The 27,702-nt window shown below is 37.2% G+C and overlaps 1 protein-coding gene across 1 annotated transcript in view; it reads right to left on the bottom strand.

The window, feature by feature from the left end:
• trit1 (tRNA isopentenyltransferase 1) overlaps positions 1-26,914 on the bottom strand; it is a 45,276-nt gene extending 18,362 nt beyond the window's left edge. The window contains 6 exon segments of the mRNA XM_079878447.1: positions 2,886-2,997; positions 3,080-3,222; positions 4,424-4,578; positions 5,598-5,690; positions 10,361-10,504; positions 26,613-26,914. Of these exon segments, the coding sequence (XP_079734573.1) occupies positions 2,886-2,997; positions 3,080-3,222; positions 4,424-4,578; positions 5,598-5,690; positions 10,361-10,504; positions 26,613-26,759 (794 nt within the window). The 5' untranslated portion in view covers positions 26,760-26,914.
• Positions 26,915-27,702: the final 788 nt, after the last annotated feature.

Raw genomic sequence — 27,702 nt, 5'->3', positions numbered from 1 at the left:
CACTTCTGTTTGCTGAGCTGGTTTAGTTATGCTGGCAAAAATGGTAAAATGACCTGCTCTGATCACAAGCTCTGGTAATAATAGCTTTGGACTATATTTTATTTTGATAATTATTAAAAAAGTGAAAAAAAAAAAAAATCTTAAATTGATTATGTTGATTGATTATTGAAAAATAATAATACATTGATATATTTATGTTTAATATTATTTTAATATAGGGCTATTTTCTGTTCCTTTTTTCCCCGTGTTTCATTTAATTAGGTGATTATAAGTTTAATTATTGATGATTACAAGCTTGGAGGAATTGCAATTAATTACAGCAAATTGTGCAATTAATTAGTTCTTTTTTTTTTTATCGATTCCCAGCCTTAATTTTTAAATATGAGCAGGCCTACAAGCTGGGATTGGTAATGCTGCACTGTAATCATAGTTATTTATTTATATTTTTCATTATATCTTATTATGTGATATTGGTTTGAGACTGAGAGTATTTTATTTAGTGGAGAACTTTGCAGCAGTATTTTATTTCTTATTCTTTTTTTTTTATTTTATATCTATTTTATTATATTTTATTAAAAAGTGTTTAAAAAAGTGTAAACAAATTGTTAAAAAAAAGTTTATAGTAATAAACAACCTGCAGTTTAATGTTTGCATTTCTTTCCCTTACTGTACCGAAAATAAACCGAACCGTGACTTTAAAACTGAGGTACGTACCGAACCGTGATTTTTGTGTACCGTTACACCCCTACTGGCCACATCTGTGAGGGGGTTATGAGTGATTACCAGGTCATTTCTATGCAATTGTTAGGATGTTATGAGTGGTTGCCAGGGCGTTTCTATGTGGTTGATATGGTTTATGATTTCTAGGCTGTTGTGAGTGGTTGCCAAAGGGTTTCTATTAGGGACGGGCGATATGACCAAAAACTTTATTTCAAGGTATGAGAAATTATATTTCACGTTAACAATATATATCACGATTATAGTTTTTTTCTCTTCTCGTAATTAAAAATAAGAACAAAAAAGCTAATTATTAAATAATAATAGGTATACTATAGTTTTATTTAAAATGTAGTTAAAAATAGTATAGAAATTGAATAATCAATTGTAAAAATAAAATAGTGCATAGACTTCACTGTATTAATTCAATATAACTTTTTTCTTATTAAAGCTACAAAAGTAATTCAGTCAAGAGCAGTAAGTTATTTTCTCTTTTGTTTGATAAACAATAATGACAGAGCAGCAGGTTTATTAGGCTGCTTTCCCTTTAAGAGCGAATGCAAGGATCCATTATACTGATTACTTTCACTTGAGACATAACTGACTGTGTTTACATGAATACACCACACAATTTTTTGTGTATTTTACCATTCAAGTGCAATAAAACGTGAAAGAGAACAGAATTCGCAATCGCATGCAGAGAGATACATCTTTCTGTGCACACACTTCAGCCCTGTGTCAGTCAGCACGAGAATAGCATTGAGTTCTTTTTCACGACTTATTGCGATCGTTTCTATGTAATTGTTAGGGCGTTATGAGTGATTACCTGAGCAATTCTAGGTGTTTGCTAGGGTTTTTTAGAGGTTGCCAAGGCGTTTCTATTAGATTGATCTGTTATTGTTATGAATGATTGCCTACTGGTCTAAACCAAGAGAGCCACCACCCCCCCACCCTCCCTCCAAATTTCTTTGATATTCTGGCCCTTAGATATGGCTTGTGTATGTCCTTTAACGAAAATCCATGGTATGCCCCATCTGTTCTATTGCCCACCCAGCTAAAAAAAGCAAGTATAATATTTTAGAAATGTTATAACGCAGTTTTCCTCAACAAGCCACACATTGATATCTTTACCTCAAACAGTGTCAGATAAGTTATGTCCTGAAGTTTAAAACTAAGGATTGTTCAAATCCCTAACCTAAGTACGAGCAAAAGATGCATATTGTAAGTATATGTTCGAAAGTAATGACATGTTTTACATTTTAATGTCATATTTAAATATATATGCATGTTGAGATATTAATAGTCTTCATAAATATGGGATGCACAATGGAAAAACAAAAATGTATTTAACAGATAATAAGCCATCAATAACACACTTATGCCAAGGTCACAGTCACATTAAATGTTACGCAGCAGTATGGACCATTTCATTTCCTGTGAATTCAAAAGGCACACAAGTGTAAATGCAACCTCTTGTAACTCTACATCGAATGATTCAGGTGTGTTTAAGGAACGTCAGTCACTTTACTAAAATTAACTGACATCTACGTCAGTTATTGGAAACACTTCACTTGTCAAAACTCTGGATTCCCACCATTACTTAAGTAAAAAAAACTCTGTAGACAGGAACAGCGGGTGATAAACCTGCTTCAACTTGTTAACTTCAAAGGTCCGATGTGCAGAACAGGTTCAGCCTGTGAAACTTAGCTTTCTTGTATTTTTCTGACAGTTGAAGAAAAAAGACAGCAGTGTAGCTATTGTGTCAAGCACCTTGAGAGATAAATTACACATGGTTCATTCAGAGGTAATACAAGGATTTCAAATACAAAACAAATCTGACCTAGTTCCATATACCAAAAAATCAGAAGCGCACAATAGATAGGGGGCTGATATTATTCAACATCACTAGGAAAATAAAATAATTATATATACTGATAAATCCATGCAGCTGACAACAAACCATTTTAATTTGTAAAGGTACATTTGCTTGCGTCATTGTTTTGTTCTGTGAAGTGCATGTTAGCCTCAACCAGACAACGTAATATTCAAGTTAGCTTATGCTTCTATGTGTTGTCAGCTAATTAGAAGTGTTCAGTTACATAAATGATTAATTATGAATGATCTTTTGAATTTATTTAAAAATGTTCTTTTACAACATTGAGATTTACCTGCTCTCTTTGATCATCTTCTCATTGAAGCGCAGGTGAAAATCTCTGAGCTCATCAATCAGCCCAAGCGATAACATCTGATCCACACGCTTGTCCAGCCTCTCATCCAGAGCTACAGGAGAGGATGAATGAGAAAATTAAATAAAGATACTGAAGACATGTTACAGTCACAATCTACAATGACTGGTGGCTACCATTCATTTTGTAGTTCAGCCAGAAGATGCAAGGGTTCTGGAACCGCAAGGGACCCCCAAGACAATCTCCTCCATCCTGCCCTCGCTGCTCCTCCAAAAGCAGACTGTGTGGAACTCCAGTGTCCATATACACCTGCAGACTCCTGTCAATCAACCAATAAATTGACCATATTATACTTAGTCAAAATACTATGACTTCAGATAAAATAATGCATTTCTTTAATACATTTAAAAGATTTCCAAATGCCAAATAAGCTCTCAACTGAACATATAATTTGGAAAGAGCATGCCACACACCAAACAAGAACATGATGAACAACAAAAAACACACAAAAAAGACGAATCATGAAGTTTAAGTTTGGTCACGCTGAAGAGAAGGTTCATGGGACTTCAAGCAAGTCATTTCCTCAGAAGCAGCTGATATCAGTAAAGAGACATTAGCACTCTTAACTGTGGGAGAGAAGCTCTTCTACCGCAGAAATACTGTAGACGCAGTGGCACACAGGCTGGCATCAATTAAACAAGCACATAGTTCTCAGAAGAGGTGCTAATCGGCCCCTTGATACCAATCAAACACCAATTGAAGCATGTGAAAACGTGTGTAACACGCTTGGAAGCCACAGCCATCAGTTCTCCCACACAGGTGGAAAAATAGATGCAGCCCAACAAATGTCAAAATTTACCACAAGATCGTATGATAAGGTTTCTACCCAAGTTCACTTTAACTCTGCACCTTTTAAGAGAAATGTATGAGGGGAAAAAACAACAACAAGGCTAAGAAAAGACTGACATAATTGAAAGAGGAGTAAATGAGAAAGGTGCAGTAAATAAAGTGACGTGGACAAAGATCTGGGCTGGTATCTGAGAAGGATGTAGGTTCAAACACCAGGAACTTAAACTTGATAGTTTCAATTTCAACACCTCAGAATGGGTACCAATTAAGAAAATAGGCGTATTTGCACACAAAGTACTGGAGTCAAGACTAGATGTTTCATGACCCAGACCCCCTAATACAAAGACCCTTTAGATCCAAACCCAGACTTATTCCAAAGAGCCAGACCTGCTGGTCGGTCCAAGGACCAAGTTGTCCATTTGAATGAACTTAAACCCTGAATTGAATGCAGCATTACTTTCAAACAGTGGGCTAACTTTGTACAGTGTGTAAGTAGACATTCAGTTATAGAATTCTTGCAAGTACTTTCTGATAATACCATGTTGGTCTGTGGATGAGGTAAAAAATAAAATAAAAATAATAGTACTCATTGGAAATACACTAAGCTTTTCTGCGACTGGGTGCAGGGAAATGAAGCCGTCTCTGTTTTGTGCGATCACTGAAATAATTACCTTGCAATCTTGCGTGCATCATGAGGGTGCAATATGGCGGCCATGTCAGGATCCACCTCCTTCAAACGTCTGTGAAGTTCAGGACCACCCAGTTTCTCAAGCTCCACCTTTGATTCAGGAGTCCCACCATTTTCGGATTCTGTGTCACTCCCCTGCTGTAGGTCAGACAGAGGAGGACTCGTTTAGATTATTTCTGCCAATAGATACACAGAAAGCCTTTTAATATTACTATGACTTACTAGCTCTGTTTCAAATGTAGTGAGCTGCCTCGTTACATACTGCCTTTTAACACAGTGTCTAAAACACTAGCGGAGTGACACGATGAGACAAAAGACAATCAAACTCATTATAATCAGTCATTCTGTCTACAATAGATGCGCACAACGTGATGTGGCAACAATTCCCTGACTTGATTTTTGATTGATTTAAATGGACCCTTTTCACATTTCCAGTGTTCTCAGAAGCAGAAGCCATCATAGTTGGGTAAACTTACACAGTCAACTTCTTAAGTAAACTTCTACTGCTCCAATAGCAAAAGGAAATATCCACAATTGTATGGCTTTCCCAAAGATTAAAGAAATATCGCAAGATTGATTATGATGGTCAGAGGAGAGAAAGATTTGCCATCACTCCCTCAGCCGTTGTATTAGAAACACTCAGAGAGTTTTCTGAAATTTAAAGCCAAGGTAATATTACAAAGTATAGTGTTATAAATGCACATTAAAAACTTCATTATGATGTTAATAATTGTGGAAATTAAGTGAATTCAGACTGTGAAAAGGGTCCATAGTTTGATGTTAGCATGTTGCTTACAGTATGATCCTCCAATAAACAGCACTCTAAAATAATCCATGTTTATTATGCTTAACTTTTTACTCAATACTATAATGCATTCTGATTTTCTTCTCTCTTAGCAAAACACGAGGTATCTTTGACAGCAGCATAATTTAGATATCATCCAATCAACAACTGGTGCATAGAACCAAGTCCCCATCCCACATTTTTTCTTTTTCGATAATCTGTTTCATTATAATGTACGTCACAATACTGAAGAAAAGAGCTGTATCTACTTTTGTTACATTGCAACTTTACAATGCTGCCCACATAGGCAGATGACTAGGTTTTAGAACAGAGCAATTCTTTATAATCAGAAAGTATTAAAACTCACATTTACCCCAGTGTCGATGAGCACATTCCATAAAATGGATTCAATGTAGTAATTTGTGCCTCCAACAATGATGGGCAGCTTTTTCCGATGATGCATGTCCTCTATGTATCACATTAAGGAAGTCGAACTTCATTTTTCAAATAAACATCCTTTGATGCCACAGTTACAAGCAATACATAAATTATGCACAATGATCATACATGTGCAACCACATTGGGTTAGATTGCAGAGTACACCACTGCTATAGTGCTCGGATGAAAAGCAGTATCATATTCTCAGATCTACAGATGCTCTAACAATAATTCATGTAATGTCCAGGCCTGGTGCTGTGAGAGGGCAGTCAGTTCACCATGACTGCTGGGATTCTGCTGAAGATTTTAATAAATGGCGTCAGAAGCTCCATGGAGCAATTCATTAACTGCTTCAAAACGAGAAGGCGCATCAGCACTCTCCCTCACACGAAATGGACAAACACGCACACAGACACACTTCCAGGTCACATGCATTAAAATCAAAGCAGTCTGGCCGAACGCTGTCCACCCCATCTGCATCACTCTGTGATCCCTGGGGAGGGAGGGAGGGAGAGAAAACAAAAGAGGAGGAGAGAAGAGGAAGTGAGAGAAAGACACGAGGAAAGGGGTGGGGACGAGATTGCGAGACAGAGAGAGAATTTTCAAGCATCTCTGGATGGTTATAACAGAAGATTATGACAAAAACAACAACTAATTGAGACTGCAAGACATTGGAAAAAACTGATATTGGGGTATTCTGTTTTTCTGTAATAGTGATATTAAAAAAGAAAAAGAAAAAAAACAGAATTTTCACCAGATAACTTGAATAGCTTTGGAAAGAATAAGCCATTCAAGAGTGAGTGGGGTGATTTTGTTGGAGAGTATCTCTGCATAGAAAATGGGAAAAAATTAGTTTGGGGTCAGTAAGAATTTTAATTTTATTTTTGGGGGGAAAGAAATAAAATAAATCAATACTTTTATTTATCAAGGATGAGATCAAAAGTTACAGTAAAGACATTTATAATGTTAGAAAATATTCTATTTTAAATAAATGCTGTTCTTTTGAACTTTCTATTCATCAAAGAATTTTGAAAAAAATTTGTACACAACTGTTTTCAACATTGATAATAATGAATGTTTCTTGAGCATCAAATCATCATATTAGAAAGATTTCTGAAGGATCATGTGACACTGAAGACTGGACTAATGATGCTGAAAATTCAGCTTTGATCACAGGAATAAATTACAGTTTAAAATATATTAAAATAGAAAACAGTCATTTTAAATTGTCATAATATTTCACAATATTACTGTTTTTTTTTTATTGTTTTTGATCAAATAAATGCAGCCTTGGTGAGCAGAAGATACTTCTTTTAAAAACATTAAAAATCTTACTGACCCCAAACTTTTGAACGGTAGTGTATATTTTTTTTTTTTTATGAAACATTTTTCCTATGAAAACTTTTTTAATGGCAAAATCTTTTTAGGGCTGAATTATTCAATGAATCTATAATAATTAATTATTATTTTTTCAAGATTCTTCGATGAATAGAAAGATCAAAAGAGCAGCATTTATCTGAAATAGAAAGCTTATGTAACATTATACACTACCGTTCAAAAGTTTGGGGTCAGTAAGAATTTTTTTTGGGGGGTTGGGGGGGGGGGGGGGGTCAATACTTTTATTCAGCAAGGATGGATTAAAAATGTATCCAAATTTAATGTAAAGACATATATAATGTTACAAAAGAAACTTTCAAATAAACGAAATCAAAGAATAAAAAAAATTATGCACAACTGTTTTCAACATTGGTAATAATGATGAATGTTTTTTGAGCATCAAATCAGCATTATTAGAATGATTTCTGAAGGATCATGAGACTGGAGTATTGATGCTGAAGATTCAGCTTTGCATCACAGGAATAAATTACATTTTAAAATATATTCAGATAGAAAACAGTTATTTTAAATTGTCATAATATTTAACAATATTACTGGGTTGTTTTTTGTTGTTGTATTTTTAATCAAATAAATGCAGCCTTGGTAAGCATAAGAGAATTCTTTTAAAAACATAAAAAAATCTTACCGATTCCAAACTTTTGAACAGCAGTATTTATTTATTTTATTTATTTATTTATTTATTTATTTATTTATTTATTTATGTATGCATGTATGCATATTAGGGCTGTCAAACGATTAATCGCGATTAATCGCATCCAAAATAAAAGTTTGTTTTTACATAATATATGTGTGTGTACGGTGTATAATTATTTTCTATATATAAATACACACATGCATGTATATATTTAAGAAATATTTGCATGTATATACTGTGTATATATATTTATATTATATCTAATTTACATTATATATAAATATTTTATATATAAATAACACATTTTTCTTAAATATATATGCATGTGTGTGTATTTATATATAGAAAATAATTATACTCCATACACACACATATATTGTGTATACACAAACTTTTATTTTGGATGCGATTAATCGCGATTAATCGTTTGACAGCCTACACATACATATACATACACACACACACACACACACACACATATATATATATATATATATATATATATAAAAAATGACAAAAATAAGAAACAATGTAATAACATTATTGTAGTGTAAAATAAAAAAATAAAAAAAATTTTTATTTTACACTAAAGTTACAATATACATATTTACATCTTAAATAGTTTATTTTCAAACAGTAACCCATCAAGCTCTTTTGACAGGATGCCGCCAAATAAAAATACGCTGTGCTTATTTCAGTGTGAAGCTCATCCCTGTGTGTCCATTTACATGCATACAGCTCATGATATCAGGTGTGTAAATTCTTCGCTGAGACCGGTAGTGCATATATTTAATTAAATCGCAGCCTCAGCAATTTGACAAACCAGACTATGTCATATTGTATTTCGTAATATCGTGCAGCAATAATCCTATTCGTGATGATTACTTTTTTTATTTGATGCGCAGCCCTATTTTAGCGTGTTGTATAGTGGTCAGGTCATCACTGCTCTTCAGCAAGGCGAGACTGAGAAGCTCTTCACCTGCCACTCCTCATTTCTTGTGCATGAGCGTCTGAGGTGTCTGCGACAGCGTTCCTCCAGACACTGCGAGAGCCGCCCCACCTCCTCACAGCATCTCCCTCAGCTATTAATATCCTCCTCATCTCTCAGCAAACATCTGCAGCAGGAGGGCGGGGAAAACGAGGACATCGATGCGTCTCTCTCCGTTTCTGGTACATGCATTTCCAGTTATGCCCTTGCATTTACTAAAAGACCATGCCGAGGGAGTACAACCCAGCACCCACTCATAAAATGCCAGAGCCATTTGTGTGGCACGCTGGGAACTGCCACATTCCACAAGACGTGAAATTAAAATATGGGGATTTGCATTCAAACAAGGAGCAGTCTTACAAAAGCTGTGTCACTGATGTCAGGGAGGCGATGACATTTTAAAAGAACAATTACTCAGAATGATCATTAAGAAGTTTGCAGATGATATCTTAAAAGGCCGAGTAATGGCCCATTAATTTCATCTGCAGAGACAAAATAAGCATTTATATTTAGAAGGGCCTGCCAACTAAACTTGTCAACCAAATGAATCTCTGCAATCATTAATTATAGGGTGTATGGATAGGGCAAAACGGCCAACTAGTCAGCCAATCAGGGTTACAGACTATGTAGAAATTGGCTCCACAATAGTGCTACACAATTAATCATATCGCAATCGTGATGTCAAGCCTATGCAATTATATGACACAAAATGCTGCGACTTTATGAAATAAAATGCATGTGTGGACATGACAACCCATTCTCTGAGAGCTGTTTGCCCATTTTCTACACTGCTGATAAAAAGAAGACCAGCCAGTTTCAGTTTAGGCAGTGGTGCGTGGTCACGTCGTAACTTTTTCCGGTGTGCAGCACGGAGAATAGGGTAGGGTTGCCCCAGACGTTCGTAAATTCTTTCTTAAATTGGAACGTAAAGTCCACATTAGAGGCTTAGTAACTACTAGCTAGTTTGTAACTAACTGTATTTTATTCTGTTGCACCATTTGTTTCGTAAGGCAGAACGTTGCTAGTAGGTCGTAAGCTCACTCATGAAACCATTTGTTTATTATATCACAATCGCAATATTGACCTCAATAATCCCAATATGACATTTTCCCCAAATCGTGCAGCCCTACTCCACAAATTACAGGATCGTTAAAAAACGACTCGCCATTCAGTAAGGAAGTTAACTGTAAACATTAACCGCTCTGAATGCTTCACTGTGTAAGATTTAAATCACAGAGGACCCATTCACACTAAAACAAATTTCTATAATGATATATAGAGTTCAAACCAACATGCACAAGCTGTTTAATATCAGGTGAACTCTGATTGGCTGTCAATGTTTTTGTCGTTCCTCAGCTGGAGGGAAAAAAAACATTCTGAAAGTGATTCCAAGAATATTATTCCACTGTCTCATAATCATTATAGCTGTGTACTGAACTTCACTTTTCTCATAGAACTTGTCCAATTGTTAAAACTTTATAGTTATAGTTATCCTTGGTGTGAACAGGCCTTACTTCACAAGCGAGTTAGAGAGTGCTTTATTTTTAAAAAAATAAATCAGTCACGAGATTCACAGTTCATAAGAGTCGCATGGGCATTTACAAAGGCCTTAAATAATTTAATTCAATCTGGAGGAGTCTGGAATTTTATTTTGAAGGGTTGGGCATATCAGAAAGGATATGAGAGACAAGGCCTTGTTCCTGAAGTCCACCACTGTGTATCCACTAACCAATGGATCCACAAAGCTGATCATGTGATGGCAACACTGGGCTTGCTCCTCCTCTGTAACCTTATTGGTGATGATGTCCAGTCCTTTGTAAACCTGCAAGGAGAAACCAACCAGATCAATGAAGCATCAAGAAGGTTAATCCAGGTCATATAAGATAGAAATATTGAAGAAGAGTAGCAAAATGTCACATGCTTCATAGACCACATAACTGTTTTCGCTTGGTTTATCATGACATGATCACTACATGAATCCTTAAACAGGCCCATTTCAAAAACTGGGTCCAGTGTGACAGAGGTAAAACAGGTCACAGGCACTTCCTTACTCTGTCCTACATATTTAGTCATGATTCTTCATGACAAAAGGGACTGCAGATGTTGTTGTTTTTTAACATGTGAAGTGATGGGACTGATTTAACAATTTTGGTTCTCGACCCAGTGCCTTAATGATTTAGTACTTTAGATTTGTTTCTGTTTATTTGACTATCATGCAGAAAGTAGCAAGACATGTGCGAAAATAGTCCACTTCCACTACCTCACACTGGGCCAATCCCATTCTTGGAACACTGAGTTCCAGACAGCATCCGAATAAATAAGAACCAGTTCTCGATTCCCTACCATAGTTATGTGGCAGCAGTCCACAAGTGGTCACCATAAAGTGTTGCTGTGTGGTCAGTGGTCACTCAAGAAACATGTCAGGAGCCACAGCAGGATTTCAACAGGAGCAAGGGCATGCGTGCACAGCCATGGCTAAATTCAGTCCAGCTTACCGTAACTCCTCTGCCCTTGCGTGCCCATTTCGGCAAGTTAGAAAGAAATGCTACTGAATTATTAAGATCGTTTCCCCTGTGCTCTCCACAGGACATCCCTGCCAGCGAAATCTTGGTGAGGTGAAGGGGGACAACAACAAATATGGAGAGACATGAATTCAGCCCATTCTCTCCAGAGGAGGAATGGTAAACACTAATAAAGGAGTGTGATTAAAACCTGCAGAAGGCCTTAATCGCCGCAGAACTTGGCATGGTACTTCCATTCTGTTTTTTTACTGTGCAAGTAAAAAACCCTGCTTTTCAGAGCCAGCCCTCTTGAACGCAATATTTCGACTTTACAGGCCACTAAATCTAAAAAAAACTTGGAAACAATAACAGCTGCTTTTTTTTTTATGTTTTTTTTAACCAAATCACTAAGTTGGGTCAATAAGCTTGTTAAGATAGACTAATAAAGCAGGGAGTTTACCAACAGCCACATAAACTTTCATAAATGTAGATTTTGAGTAGCCTACAGAACACAACACTGGTCACTTTAACACTATTGCCAAAAACAATGTGTTAAAACGGAAGTTCATCAAGTCAAGACAAGTTACTAAATACATGCTGATATGTAAACATTCATAAGTTAACGTCATTTGTTTACGTGCCTTGTTAGTTTCCATAAATGGACTGAATGGACAGTCACGTACTCCGTTCCGAAACCTTGGGAGCTACTACGATAGCATTTTAGGACCACTAGCAGGGATGCAAACACAAGTATGGTCAAAAAAGAGAGAGGTTATCGAAGCCCTCGCCCCGCGGCAAATATCCAGATACTTACATAATTGTGATGAATTTAATCCTTTGTAAGTGATCGTTTTGCAGTGTAAGATTACAGTTAACACCTTTAAATATTACATAAATGTATTAATGTATTTTTATTAAACTTAGTGAGTGTATAAATCAGCAGCAAAAAGTAATTCTTGAAAAAATCTGCACAGTAATTTTATCAAATCTAAACATGTTAATAAAAACAAATTACTATTAGTAATTTAGTTTAAATGTATTGTGCAGGCTAGGTATACAAAATATAGGCTTTTAATAATCTTTCAGTGCGCAAAACTATGAAAATATGAAACGCTTCAAAACAGAGCGCACAAAGCGTGTATGCGCATCGCGGGCGCAGAATGATGTGCTCAAAGCAACGTGGAGTCACAGTGTGCAGCGCTGCGCTGCACAAGTGCGCATTTAAAAGTTCACGGCACAAAGCGAAGAAATGTCGAGCGCACAAATCCTAGTGTCTATCTGTCCAACAGTTTATTGATAATTTGTTTCTTCACAGTTTTAAATTCCAGTTATTGTGCGTTTGATGCCGATTTAGTCCTTGTGATGTGTGATCTAACAGGCACACGGTAGCGAGTCGTTTAAAAACAGCAACAAACTCCAACAAAATAAAGTCATTTTATGCAAATCCACAGCGCCTTTTCTCTACAGATCAAGCATTATAATGTGAATATCATATTGGAGAGAGTTTTACCGTGCTTTTATGCTGCTGTAACCGGACGAGGCGCCCGCGCTGTTTGAATACTGAATGGAGAATGATTGACAGCCGCAGAGGAGGGAAAACGAGTTTTCGTAAACTTTAATGATGTAAATAGACTTCTGTCCCTCACATTAAGCTATGAAATAGGCTTCAGATGAATTTGTCACCCAAACTGACGTGAAAAAAGCGGGAGGCGCCGAAAAGCGCGCTGTTTGCATCCCTGCACTAGAAACACTACAGCACTGACAAAGAACATTGATCAATATATGAGAGTGCATGAACTAGCATGCTGGGAGCTCCACAGCTCATTAGCGAGGGCATATCAGGTCAGGTGATACCAGTACCTGATGTGCTGAAAATGTGCTACTATTATTACATTGTACAAATAACAACAATTCTTAACATTCCTGGCAAATGTTTAATAAAAATTGGCAAAACCTTGATTTGTAGCAAAATATTAATAAAATGATTTTTATATCCAACATGTGGCATCAGGGTTAGATCTCAAGACAAAACATTGAGTTTGACCACTAAAATGTCATAACCAACAACCAAAAATGAAATCTTGTAAATACCATATATATATGGTGTGGTGTGGTGTATGTGTGTGGCAAAGAAGGACAGAAGCCCCTGCGAATGTCGAGCCTAGTCATGTGGCTCTCATTTGGGGCCGCGTTTCTTAAGTGTTGCCGGCATTAGCAGGTTTTGTTCCCTGCACCCGTTTGTCATCCCCTTTCGTTAGGCTCAGTACCAGCCTCTAACCGATAAAGCCCACCCTGTGCTCCAGCCTGACCAGTCGCCCCCTTCTCCAGTAATTCATTTTTTCGCCCTAGTAGGCTAGTTAAAACAGTCAGCATATTTAATCTGATGCAAATGCAAACATTCCTGTGAGGAACGGAAGTAATCTTCAGTGTGTTGTGCTTGTGTATCATTATACAGATGAAAACTGGAATGTTCTGTCACTGAAAATTTGCGAATACTTTTTAAAATGTCTTATTAAAGATTGTTATAAAGGGAAAAATTTGTTCCTGGCAAACGTTTAATAAACATTAGCACAACCGTGCTTCACTGCAAACTGTTTGTTGCGAACTGACCACAAGTTTCTCGCAAAAAAAGCTAACTTTTGAAAGGATTAGGACTAAGAGTGAGATTTTTGCCCATTATAAATGTTTTGGAAAGATGTTTCAATCAAATGGAAGCACAGTTTGTTCAATGTGTTGTGCTATTGTGTACCTTTTTGTCAATCATTGTAAAGATAAAACTGGAATATTTTGTCCACAGAAAACTTGCAGACAGACATTTGAAATGTTCTTTACAACACATTGAAGACTGTTATGTAAGGAACGTACAGTATTTGACAGAATTGACAATTTTTTGCAAACAAACAAATGTGAGAGATTTTTGACCACTGGAAATCTGTTGAAAGATTTTGCTGTACAACAGTACAGCATGGCGAACAAAATATAGCTTCCTCTCAGCCTAATTTTTGTTTGAATCACATTTTAACTAGTTTTCTAACCTTTATCTCACTTTTTTCTGTGGACACATGTTTGATTTGATTGATTAAGATGATTGATGATTCTTATTTACAATGCTGTTGCTATTGCCTCGGTTTGCCTAGTTGATGTTGTGGTGGTGAAGTCCTGCTGTTGGGTCACATGCCCTTCCATGACTTGAATGGCAGGCATCTAATCCCATGCAGCTGCCTGTGTGTGTGTCTGTGTGTGTGTCTGTGTGTGTGTGTGTGTGTGTGTGTGTGTGTGTGGACATGTTCTATAGAGCCAGAGTGTCTAATTGAAACTCATTATTAATGAGGACAACTGGTCCATAGAGGGGGGGAGTGAAAGAGGAGTGAAAACAGGAACGGAGCAAATATGGACTCCATATTTCACATCCACATTTTCACATTGTAAAAAAGATAATACCAGCATTTATGTGGTAGTAACAGTTGCAACATGGTGAGAGAATCCAAGCGCTCATCACACAAAAAGTGAGGAAGAGACAAGGTTGTGTGTTTGCTGACCACAGCCCTAATGGGGTGGGGACAATTTCTCTTTGTGTGAGAATGAGAGAATTCAAAAATTAGAGGGAGACAGAAAGCAAAAGAAAAGGGGGTGAATGAGCAAAAAGGGTGTAGTGAATCCAGTGACCCACACCGCAAACACTCAGACGAGTCCTCAGACAATGGCTTTAGTGTTGAGCTATTACAGCCGGCCGTGGCTGAACCACACAGCACCTCAGGCCACGCACGAGACAGCTGCTCCCCACTATTCATACAGGGGGAAGGGCCATTGAGTACGAGGACAGGAGAGGAGGAGTGACAGTATAACAGAAAGCAAGAAAATGGATTTATGAGTCAAGACAACAAACTAAATAATAAAAATTGTTTTCACAAAAGCTGCATTCGAAATGTTGTACTCTCTGTAGTTCCTTCTTTTGAATAAATAATTACCATGCGACAGTTAAAATAGTGTGTTCTATGTAATGTGAATGTGTGCCATATTGCAGCAATGTGTCCGGAGTTTCACATCATCATCCGTGACGCGTTCAGTTACTGTGAGCCGCATTTACATGTGGGATAGAAACAAAAACTAGCAAACAAAAACAATCTCAAGCGTCAATTTTGATCATGGCTTTTCTTGAAAAGAAAAATGAGATGAACTGACCTGCCAGGGACCGGAATTGGCCGATTTTCCGTATGGTTGGCCCAGACCGGTGACCGGCTGGTCAGTCTCACGTCTTTCCAATTTCGAGACGGTCCGTTTTGCTGTCAGCAGCACAGGTAATAACGTCAGATGCACGTTCTGGCTCTCTTCTGTCCACCCGCCTCCTTTCACTCGTTCCGGTTAAATAGTGCTTGCATTGCGCATAATTTTACAAATTCCTGCAGGTTTCGCGCTCACACCAAAAGAGTGCACCACTGATCAGTCGGCAAAAATCTGTATCAGCAAGTCATACTTACAAAAATAAATAAATAGGAATCATCCAAGAAAATTGCAATTGGTGCATCTCTAAAGAAAATGAAGAAAAAAATATTTAGACGTATGTTTGTGGCGCAAGTGGTGGTTTATTGTTGTTTCATTAATTGTGTCATCAGATTCTGCACTAGGACAAGTCACACTGCAGGACTGTGCCTCCAAACACAGCCAGAATTTGATCTGAGGTCATATTTGTTCGCAATGGTCATTAAACGGCAATCAAATACTTCAGATTTTGGCCCAGGATTAGAGCAGTCTTTTAGGATTCTCAGAATGCGTCTCAGACAGCCATATCGTGGCCAAAATCATACAGTGTGAACCCAGCTTTGCCATAATAACCCCAATAATAATTATAATTGTTTTATAGTCATATTGAATTGACCAAAAGTAGTGTGAATGTGGCCAAAGAAAACTCTTTTAAAATGTTATTTTAAATCAGGTCACTTTATGGTTCGAGTTGGTTCTTGTAGAGGGTTTTTTCCCTATGCAGATGCACTCCGCAGCAAAAATCACCCTAATCATTCATTGCAGAAAAACAAAATATCTTGCTATATTTTTTCCTAATGCCGTGCAGCCCTACTACTAGATGAAAACTGTAAGTTCAAGTGCTTAGGAAAGTAATAGCACACCACTCCTCAACAAGATGCTGTACAAAATAAATACATGACATATTATGGCAATGAGGATAAAAAGAAGACTGGTGCTTCTGTATCAGGGTGGAAACTACAAACTGAGATTCTCCAGCACCGTACCTCCCACTACACAGCTTCAACGCCCTAACCGTGCAGTCATTCACGCTGCCCCACCCTCCTGCATCTTTCCATCCGTTCCTTCTCTCCTCCAGGAATGGCTCAGTGAAGCCAGGCTAATAAATCATTCACAATCTCGCTCTTTCTCCTCGCTTTAGCGCTATCATGCAGTCATCATTTGTGGAGGCTTTCTGAATCGCACCAAACACACACACACACAACACCCCACCCACAACTAACCCATTTCCGCACCCCATTTCAGGCTTTTCCAGGAGGACAGAACATGGTGCCAGAGGAGATGAGCAATGGAGAATAAATGAGAGACATCACTTCTATTTCTCGCTTCAGTCTGCTCAGAGAGACTAGAGTGATGGTTTAACTGGTTATCAGGCAGATCTCGAGCACTGGCGAGGTTTCTCAGACACCAGGATGAATGCAGACGTCACAGCGGGCATGTGCTGTGCCGCCAGTCCTACGAGGCCAGACAGACTGACACAATTGGATTTCATTCATTCAGCTCAAATTGAATTTAGCTGCTGGTGTGTTTGGCAAAAGGGGGGAAATGGTTCCTTCCAAAAGCATTTAGCGCCTGAGTAAACGCAGACAAACTGACTCGACCCTTCAAATGCATAAAAGGTCACATTAACCCTTCTCTTTTCATCTGCATCCTTAAGTTAGAAATCATCTGACAGATGTTTACAGGAATAGTTCAGGCAAAAATTACAATTTTCATAATTTTCTCATGTCTTTTCAAACCTGAATGCTGATTTTTGCCTGTGGAACCTATGAAAAGAATCACAAATCTTTACATAAAGCAAAACTTTTTTGTCAACGTCATCTTAGATTTCCTGTCATTCTTTTATGGTGCACCTGGTCATTAATAATTTCTGTTGTATGGAAAAGAGCTGCATGACCTTTCAGTAACTATTTCGATGGTCCACTTTACACATTTTCAATTGTCTTACTTCAATGGAAGGTTAGATTTTTGTGAATTTTTTAATAAAATATCAAAAGGATTAACAATACAGATTTATTTTCACAGGCTTCTTCGCTCATATTTGCCAGGGGGTACCAATAATTCTGACCATGACTGTAGCTGAAAAGTTACTTATAGCTAGTAGAATGTCTAAAGTGGACCATCGAAATATAGTGCAACAGAACATTCTTCAAAAGTTGTTTGTGTGTGCGTGACGAAGAAAACAGCCCAAAATGATATGCCAGTTGATTAATAAAGCAGTTTCTTTCAAATTTTGTCTAAATAAATTAAAAACAAAACCTATTGATTTTGGTTGTTACACGTAATTTTAGACAGCACAATATTATAAAGTACAGTATGAAAGATCAGATTTGCTTAAGATTACAGTTTTATTAAATTAGTGGTTTTTTTTAGAGAGTATTAAAGAGTAACAGAGGATGACAAACGTAATCTTAAAATGTAAAAAGAGGAAATGACTTGTACAATTAAATATTCAATATTGACCAATATCGATCAATTAAAATATTTACATTAATTGAAATAAAGCTGAAATAAAATGAAATAAATATTAGATGAAAGCCTGAAACTTAAAAGCCTTGTTTTTATAATGAAATATTGCATTGGCAATTAACTGAAAAGAAGTTGTTAAATGCTAAAAACTGAAATAAAAATTAAAGCTAAAAAGAAATATTATGAGGTAAAGGGAAAGACATTTAAATGATGATTATAATGCCTTGGTGAACTATTGCATTAAAAACTAATCTAATATTTATGCAAAAATGAAATGCAATCAATTCACAGATCAGGAACATGGTGTCAACTGTACATGACTAAACCTCTGGGAATGCATTCATTTGCAAAGCAGATTGATCGCAATAATTGTTGGGTACATTACATGGCAATGCCCCTGTGGGTTTCCAATGCGGTCCATGCAGTTTTCAGACAGCAGGTTCTGATCCAATAATCCACCGCACAGGGTGATGTTAGTGCGAACAAGTGCTCAAACAGGTGCAATGCCTTATCAAAGAGCTCTGAGAAAATGAGCAGGAATCAGACAAATGCTTTAAAGGCCTGCGTCCAGTATTCAAATCAGGTTGATAAATGATTCTCTTTGAATTACGGTTATCCCGTGAAACAGGAGAGCACAGATGTGTCGAGGCCTGTCATTTGTCACGTAGGGAAAGTCAAAGGAAGAGAATGGAAAAGAGGCAGCAAATCCTTCGGTCCAAATCGGTCTTTGAAAGAGTCTTCACATTATGTCATAAGGTTAAATAAAGTTCAGGTAAATGGTTATTGAGTATGTGAATGGGCCTTCAAGACTCTTAAGCGCAGCTGAGAGTCTGTTGAAATTGGTAATCATAGGAGAATGGCGATCAAGTAAAAGCAAACGCTTCAGAGTCAAGCTGCATTTACTACAAAATTCACAGCTCAGGCTAAAGAGCAAGTGTTTGCTGGGCTCTAGACTGACACTGAAAAAGTGACAAAAGAGAATGATTTAAAAAACAAAAACAAATTAAATTTCAATTAAAAGTAAACATGAGGCTCAAAAACACTTCCATTGGAACCCAACGTCAATCAATTACGAATAACACCAAGTGTTAAAAGGTGGTTTACTCGCACATAAAGAACACCAAACCTGGGGTCAAAGGCCAAGGTAGTTTTTATGGCATTATGCTGAGAGCAGAGATCCAATTATTAGCAGAAGTTCTTATGAACAGTCACTAAGTGAAACGTGATAATGTGTCACTCAGTCAGAATGATTACGTCTCTCTGCATTTATCAGTGGCTCCCTCACATTTAAGCAGATGTTTAAAGACTGAATGCATTTATTTAAAACAGAGATGCCCAAAACTAGGCCTGTGATGATCTTTTAAGCCATTTCAAAAGACACCATTAAATATTTATTAATCATTTTTATATATATATATTTTTTTTAAAACACAAATGAACATGCTATAGTAGAGCTGCACGGTTCTAGATAAAATGAGAATAACAATTTTTTTGTATAAAATAGAGATCACAATTCTCTCCCGATTCTGAATAGACAACTAAACAAAATAACATGCAATTTACTAGAGGTTTTGACAAAATTATAATTGCTGCAGTCTATTAAAAAAAGAATATTTAATTAATTTGAATCAAATTTTTATCCAAGTACTTCTGTGATCATTTGAATTATTGTAACAGAAATACTGATACTGTGTAGTTGAAAAGTCTGTTTGTGAAGCCGTTTCATACAGTAGTCTACATGACAACTGCTCTCTCTGGGTCAGCAGCAGCTCCAACACAGATTTGAATTTTAGATTGCGTGGGTATTTGAATCAAGATATTTTAATGATTAATCGCACAGCTCTATAAAATAGTTAGATATAATGCAACTAGGGGTGTAACAATATATCGTGTCACAATATATCGCATTACAAAAATGCAACAATATGTATCGTGGATAGTGACAATATGTTTTCAGAGTCAGTAGTACTACATTAAACTACAATATATTATGTTGAATATAATGTATAATAATGGGGGAATATTAGTGGGTCCTGATAATGCTGTTATAAGTCTTATGTTACCAGTAAAAAGGTCTACATTATTTTAAATATATCTAGCCAGTGACAGAGTGTAAGCATATTCGTCTAAAATAATTCTGTGTTTTCAGGTTTAGAATAATGAATATATTTATTCTGGTGTCACCATTGTCCAAGCCTATTCATTTACACCCACAATATTATATCAAATTTAGCATTTAATCAACAGTAAAAATTTTCTTAACCTTTTATTATATGTCTTGGAGTATCGCAATAATATCGTATCGTGAGTTCAGTATCGTGATATGTATCGAATCGTGAAATTAGGGTATCGTTACAGCCCTAAATGCAACATATACTTTCGTCCCACTGCCCTCAATCAAGTTTGATTTTTGACCCTTCTTAGTAAAAACAGCCAAAATCTGATTAAAAGTCTCTGCTTAATTCAGTTTAATAATTGATTTGACCATATTTTTAAATGTATTTGGTTATCTGTCAATTGGCTGAATAATTCAAGCTTTGCATTGTAATAATACTATAAATGGTTACACTTTATTTTGATAGTCCACTTTAGACATTCTACTAACTCTCAGAGTATTAGTAAACTATTAGAATTAATTTAGGATTAGTAGAATTAATCGACATGTAGTTGCAAAGCTACTTGTAGTCAGTAAAATGTTTGGGGGACCATCAAAATAAAGTGTTAGCAGACAGTCTACTAATACTCTAATGACTGGTAGTTGACAAAGTTGCAAAGTTGCTTATACTGTAGTAGAATGACTAAAGTGGACTATGGAAATAAAGTGTTGGCCTATAATCAACGAATTATGGACAATAACATCACTGCTTTATGGATTCCTAATGGCTACTCCGTGTTATTAGTTACCATTCAGTATAACTGGGCTCCAGTCATTTAGCAGCTCATTGTAGCCCAAACAACAGCATGGGTGTTTGTACGGGTTTTTCCGGGGTGTCTCGTTTCTGTGTAATCCATGTTACCATGATACCCTTAAACCCTTTGGATTTCTTTTACACTGATCAAAAGCTGACACCAGCAAAGAGTAGTACAATTGGTTCCGCATCAGTGAGCCCAAACACCCACTAAAGTCCATTAATAACCGTTTGCGCTAAAGTCTCCTGGTCCTTCACTCTTGTGAATGGCCTATTAAAAAGGCTGTTGGGATCTTGAAGACCTTGTGTGAAAAGCAGGATGCCCTAAGCATCTAAAATCCCTTCTTACTTTTCTCCAGTTACAGCCTTGAGTGACCTCAGCCGGGGTTCCCATGAGCAGTTTGTCGACCCAAGGTCCATTGAACCCTGCCCTCCCTTGACCTTTCATGCCACTACTCGCTCCAAAAGAAAGAATTTGGGTACCAGACTTCAACAAACCATTATTCAAATATTTAATCCAAAACCTGACCACATGAACAATCGGTCGTTCTCTCAGCTAAGTCCCATTCTACCCCTCCGTACAGTACTCCCATTCAAAATGTAAATAGTGCCCTGTGTAAGCTGCATGGCCACTGAATGTGCAATGAAAGCTACTGTGCATAATAGGCGTATAGGCACCAATTCAGCACGTCAATAGTGGCTTCCCAGCAGCCAGCCTGTAACAGTGCTCAGAACTCAATGAAAAATCCCCTCACCCTAGCACAAACATGCATTATTTATCAATGGACAAATGCAATACTTATAAATATACTCTACAAATACATAAAGCACACATTTACTACTGCTAGCTCAATCCAAAGCTATCATTGACTCTTTGTCTCTTGTGGAGCGTTCCACCAGCGAGGGGTCTTGAAGGAGCCAGCTTGCTGCTCAGTGTGTGAGCAGTGGATGCGACTGCACTGCAGCACAAGGGGAGAAATTTTATTAGCGTAACCCAATTAACTGCACCAGGTGACAGCCATGCCACTCTCAATAGAGCAATACATCCTCAAGGATGAGAGAAGGACAACTAGAGTTTCACATTTTCTTTGGAATATAACTTTTGCCTTTTGCCTTGCTATGTGGTTGCTAAGGTATTGTGAGTGGTATTGTCGTGTGGTTGCTAGAGTATTATGGGTGGATGCTAAGTCAAAAGAGTCCACGGCCAAACCCAGAGCTGCACAATAGCTGCACAATTTATCAAAATGAAACAAAGCGCGACATGGCTTAGTGTGATTAACAAATCACAAAGGCTGCAATTTAATTAAATATATGCGATTTGTTTCAGAGTGAAGTGTGAAACTGTGTTCTTTTGCCTGTTCATGATCCAGTGTTTTCAGTCTCTCAAAATGGCTCAATCACTCTGCCCAAGTAGCAGTGCTTCGCCTTCTGAGAATATAGTTCCCAGTATGTATACGGTTAGAAGATGTCTGTCTCTCATGTGACATTGTTATTTGTACACGCTGTGACTATACAAAATCACAGCATGTAAATAGGAAAATGTTGGCATTATTTTGTCACTTATTGGGAGCAGTATGCTAGCTGGAGCCATTTACCTCCAGTCTTTGTGCTAAGCTAGGCTAGCGGTGGGTGCGTCAGACAGAGTTACGGCACGCACAGAGATGAAAAGGGTATGGATAGACTTATCTAACTCTGGGGGATACGGTGAATAAGCTAAAGTCCCAAAAAGTCAGTGTGTTCCTTTAAACTAAAGCTGTTATTGACAACAGCCAGTATATAAGTTTCAAGGGCTCCCCGCGAGAAATATCTCTCTTCAACAAGCCACAAAATTTGAGGTATCATTCATGTCTGTAGTCCAAGCATGCAGGACGAGTTATGCACAGAAGTTGCAAAATGCAGCTAATTAAGGAGCTATAGAATAGCAGCAACAACAAAAAACATTTGGGGGAAAATGATTGTCACATAAGGATACTTTGCCAATTATGTAATCTACAGGTACATCACGTACTGCATTTATAAATATTACGTAATTATCATCATTTCAACTATACACGTCAAAGTACTTAAAGGGGTCATGAACTGGATTATTTTATTATTTTATGTTTCCTGGGGTGCCCTTATGATGTTAGTATGATGTCATAATTTAGAAATAAAAGGCTGATTTGAACACTGATGTGATTGGCTGACATGTTTGCATATGAAATAGCTAGTATTACATGTGGAAATCTCTCTCTCTCGAAATCTTTTACTACTTTTTTACTATTACAGCTATCGAGATGAACAAATCATGAGAAGTTTTTTAAATATTTAGATCTATTCCATCAGATGAAAGTTTGTAGTGATGAGCATTGAGCAGATGACAGACAGTCCGTTGATCGCGTGAATGAAAAGATCATATTGCAACGCAATTTCTGCACTCTCACTAATGCTTTCACCAAATAATGCAAACACGATGTAAATACAGTAAGAGCTTCGTTGTGCAGTGTTACAGCGTCATTGATTTCATAACGAGTTTTGGCGAGTGTCCAGATAAACTCACAATGTGTGATTGACAGCTTGGGCGATTGGAAAGGGATCATTCTTTGGTCGATTTCTGTATATAATTTAATCACAGTTTAAATAAGATTATTTTCATCCTACTAAGAGAAATGATGTGAAGATGATTGTTTAGTCACTAGCTTGATTTACTGATGCATAAACAGTATTAACCGATTTTGAGAGAAAGATTATCTGTCTGAAGATTTCTGACTTACACATCAGAAGTCACTGATCACAGATCAGGCATTGGAATAAACACAGTTACTTAGCCTAGATGTTTGTGGCGTTGCAGGCAGATCCATATCGTAAAAGTCTGTTTGCAAAGCCTGCGTCACTGAATTAGGCTAATAATCCACAGTGAAATGCACTGAATACAAACAAATAATGCACCGCTAAGACCTTCACATTGTTGGGAAAAAAAAAACACTTTCCAAGAATCAGGATCCTGGAAGGTAATGGTATTGATCCTGTGTCGATCTTTACTCTTTCTCATGTCATTCACTAACGCTCCAGTGGGCGAGGCCAAAGACGCGGTGATGTAGACATAGGCGTTGATATTCTTCTGCAAAGGCGGCCTTTCGCTGCCCTGTGACATCACAAGTCTCCACTTTTGAGATCCTGTCGTTTTATGTCCATGGTTTCAAAAAAAGCAGTTTTTGGAATAACAAGGAAATTTTGAGTTTTGAAACTTTCTGGGAATTTTTATAGTATAACGACCTCTTAACTGTCAAAAGATCAAGGAACATTTTTAATTCTCAGTTCATGACTCCTTTAATCAAATGTCCTAACACACTTTCAACCAATAAAATACATGAACTACACCCAGTTTAACTTTGGGAATGGGCCAAATTTCCACATCCTGAATGAGGCTTTAATGTGTGATTAAACTGACCCAAATTCAAAAGCAGAAAAGTCCCTTTCTATTGAGAATAATAGACAGGCCTATATGCAAATGCAGTACCAAACCTTCACTAAGCCCACCCCCTGAGTTCCCAGGCCTTGTTTCCAGGGAGTCCATACAGACAAAGCCTTTTCATCTGTTACTGACACAGACTTGGTGGAGGATGCAGCACCTCAGCTATTTCACCTGATCATAGCTGCAAAGAGCTAGATAATCTGGTAAAAAAACGTTCTTGAATTGCATAAAAGTTGACAATGACACAGTAAAGCTATATTCTAATTCCTCAATATTTGCAAGAACACCATAGGCACTAAGGCAACTAGGTGAGTCAGATTAAACCAAAATGCATTTATAAGGATAAAGTGAGCAAGTAGGTTAATGCATGCCTGGGAGGTCACATTATTTAAAGAGGAGTTTCAAACGTCAAAAAGTAACGAATAAGCATCCGGATTCAGCCTTGTACTGATGAGTTAATGGTCTGGCAGTGACCAATGAGCTTCTACTTAGACTGCGAACTAAGCCACTGTAATATTCAGATCTGACAGTTCCTCCAATTTTTTTGCAATTCCACGATTGTGGAACAACTCAAAATCAAAATGCCGCTTTTGCGATCCTGCATTATTCATAATTTCACCGCAAAATAATAAAAAAAGCAGTACTACATAAAGTTAGACATGTAAAGGCCTGCTCACACCAAGAATGATAAATATAGCTGTAACTAGGGCTGGCCCATATTTCCCGCATTTTTCGATTAATTCGAATTTGATGTTTTTCCACTATTTTATTCTTTTTATATCGAGAAATCAATGGTTTGAATAAAAATGTTAGCAAATGTTACACTTAGACATGTTGACAATATGGCAAAGATAACAGTTAGAGATGAAAACGATCCGACCACATGATGGCACACCTGATTAAACGCTCTTAGAATGTGTAATTGCGTTGAAAAAAACAAGACACGGGCAGTGGAATGGGAAAAAGGGAAAATTATTAGATAAGAGTTGAACTTTTTTTTCAACTTGAGTGCCATGTTTTTAGAATGCCGTTTCATGGGTGAGATATATATATATATGCCTATATATGTTAGTGCTGGGCAACGATTAATCGTAGTTTGTGTTTCATAATAGATGTGTGTGTACCACTGTGTATAATTATTTTGTATACACACATGCATGTACATTTTTAAGAATTTTTTTTACATTTATATATAAACTATTTATATTTATATATAATTTAATTTATGTTTATAGTATATATACATGCAAGTATTTCTTAAATATATACATGCATATGTGTGTATTTATATATACAAAATAATTATACAGTACACACACATATATATTATGTAAACAAACTTTTATTTTGGATGTGATCAATCCCGATATCTAGTACCAGATTTATCATGTTTTAGCTATTCATTTTTGCAGGGATCTTAAAATAAAATATGTTTTTCCCCATGTGCTCCTTTTTATGTCACAGCTCAGGTGACAGAAATCAGTCTGCAGTTGAGCAGACGTGTACTTCTCTGGGTATCTGCGCCAGTGGTGTAAATGCCATTGGGATTCATGGTAATGCTAATGGACAGCTTTCTCCTTGATGTACTTTGGTTTGGATATAAAGTTTGGTATCAGATGGTGGACAGGAGGGAGGACTGTTATGCAACATGCCCTATTGAGCTCATGCTAAAGATATCTACTGCTTTGGTCAAAATTATTCAAACATAACCAAACAAATGATTCAGACTTACAAGTGGAACAGTGCAGATGGTCACTAACTTTCTATATATTTAGTGAAACCCATCAAAACAGATCAGAAAACTGAGCAATGACCACCTTTAGATTACCCATGCATACGACCAATTAACATCACCCGAAATAAGAAACCAGTTATTATATGTTGTTTGTCATAAGAGTGTGGTGGTAGTGGATCAGCATACACGACTTTATGACAATTTAATAAATTATGAGCGCGTGGAGCATTGTCAAAAATGGCGACCAGTGATGGGCACGAGGAAATAAAATAACTCTAAATCCTCAAACGTTTACGATGCGCTAGGCAAAACATTCACACAACGTTTGCTGCAACCTATTTTCGGGAGGAAAGGTAATTATAAGCCTGTATAAATATTTTTGGAGTCCAAATGCTTTTGGCCTGCTGATGTTCTGGTTTAACGCATTATAAAACTAGTATCTGCGTTTAAAAGCTTTGACAAATGACGCAGTTCCATTATAAAACATTAACGGTTTAATTTTGCAGCTCTGCTGTTTTAAAACGAGCTGTCATTTATTAATAGCAATGCCCTTTCACTTGCTTCCCTGTTTGACAGATGATGCAGCAGATCGCTCGACTTACCTGCATGGAATCAGCGCTTATAATTTCCCCATTCAGCCTTTTCCCGATCTCGATAGCCAGTTTGGATTTGCCGGTTCCAGTGGCTCCTAAAATCACCACTAAAGACGGAGCGATGCCTTTCTTGAGTACACGCGTGGCGGCCGCCATGACAGAAGCCTCTCAGGAGGGCTGAGGAATGATCTGAGCATGTGCGTTGACTTCGCCTCGGAGGAGGGAACTGTATCCAAGCAACTAAAACGGTCACCATAGCAACGAGATTGAAGGATTCAATTATAGCAGGTACGGAAAGGCAATGGTGTTTCATTCAGAGATAGGACAAAAGTTCTTATAATCAAACAAAAAGTACTTGAAAAACAGGAATCTAGATATATGGACAATAAAATGACACTTGTGTGTTCCAAACACGGATGAATCAAGTTGAGAAAAGGTGCAGATTTTCATCATTCAGGACCCACTCACACTCAGTATCCTGTTAACTTTAGCTAATAACATAGTGCTAGTTACTAGTATGGTGAACAACCTAGCATCAGTATCCTTTGCCTTCATTGCAGTAATGACAGCTTTGAGTTTTCACTCACATTATCTGATGGGTTGGCGTAGTTTTTAATCGTTTAATTTGCAGCTTTGACACCATTGTTGACTTTAACAGGTCGACTCGTGCGCCTTCCGGAAGAACACGGGTATGAATAGCTCTCTTCCGTCTCCATGGCAACTGAGCGTTCTGGGCCAAGGAAAAGAGATGATGATCGTTGCCATTACGACGTGTCAACTAAAAGCGGCTCTCGCTAATGAAACGATCGAATCGACTTCACACACACTCGTACAGGTGTTGATGGAGTAGCACAGCTCTTATGCCACATATAGTAAAATCTTGCCCTGTTTTCTGGCATTGCTGACCCAATATATGATATAATATAATACTTTATTATCAGTCTGAAATTTTCCTTGCAAGACAGTATCTATGTACAATACATAATATTGTATAAACAGAAGTTATGGTTCATTTTCATAACCAATCACTGCTCTTCTAGTGTCTAGATATTAAAGGGATAGTTCACCCAAAATTGAAAATTCTGCCATCATTTACTCA

This window comes from Squalius cephalus (genome assembly GCF_949319135.1).
Source record: "Squalius cephalus genome assembly, chromosome: 8".
NCBI classification, from domain to species: domain Eukaryota; kingdom Metazoa; phylum Chordata; class Actinopteri; order Cypriniformes; family Leuciscidae; genus Squalius; species Squalius cephalus.
The sequence above is the reverse complement of the archived record's forward strand: the minus strand, read 5'-3'. Positions and strand labels throughout refer to the sequence as shown.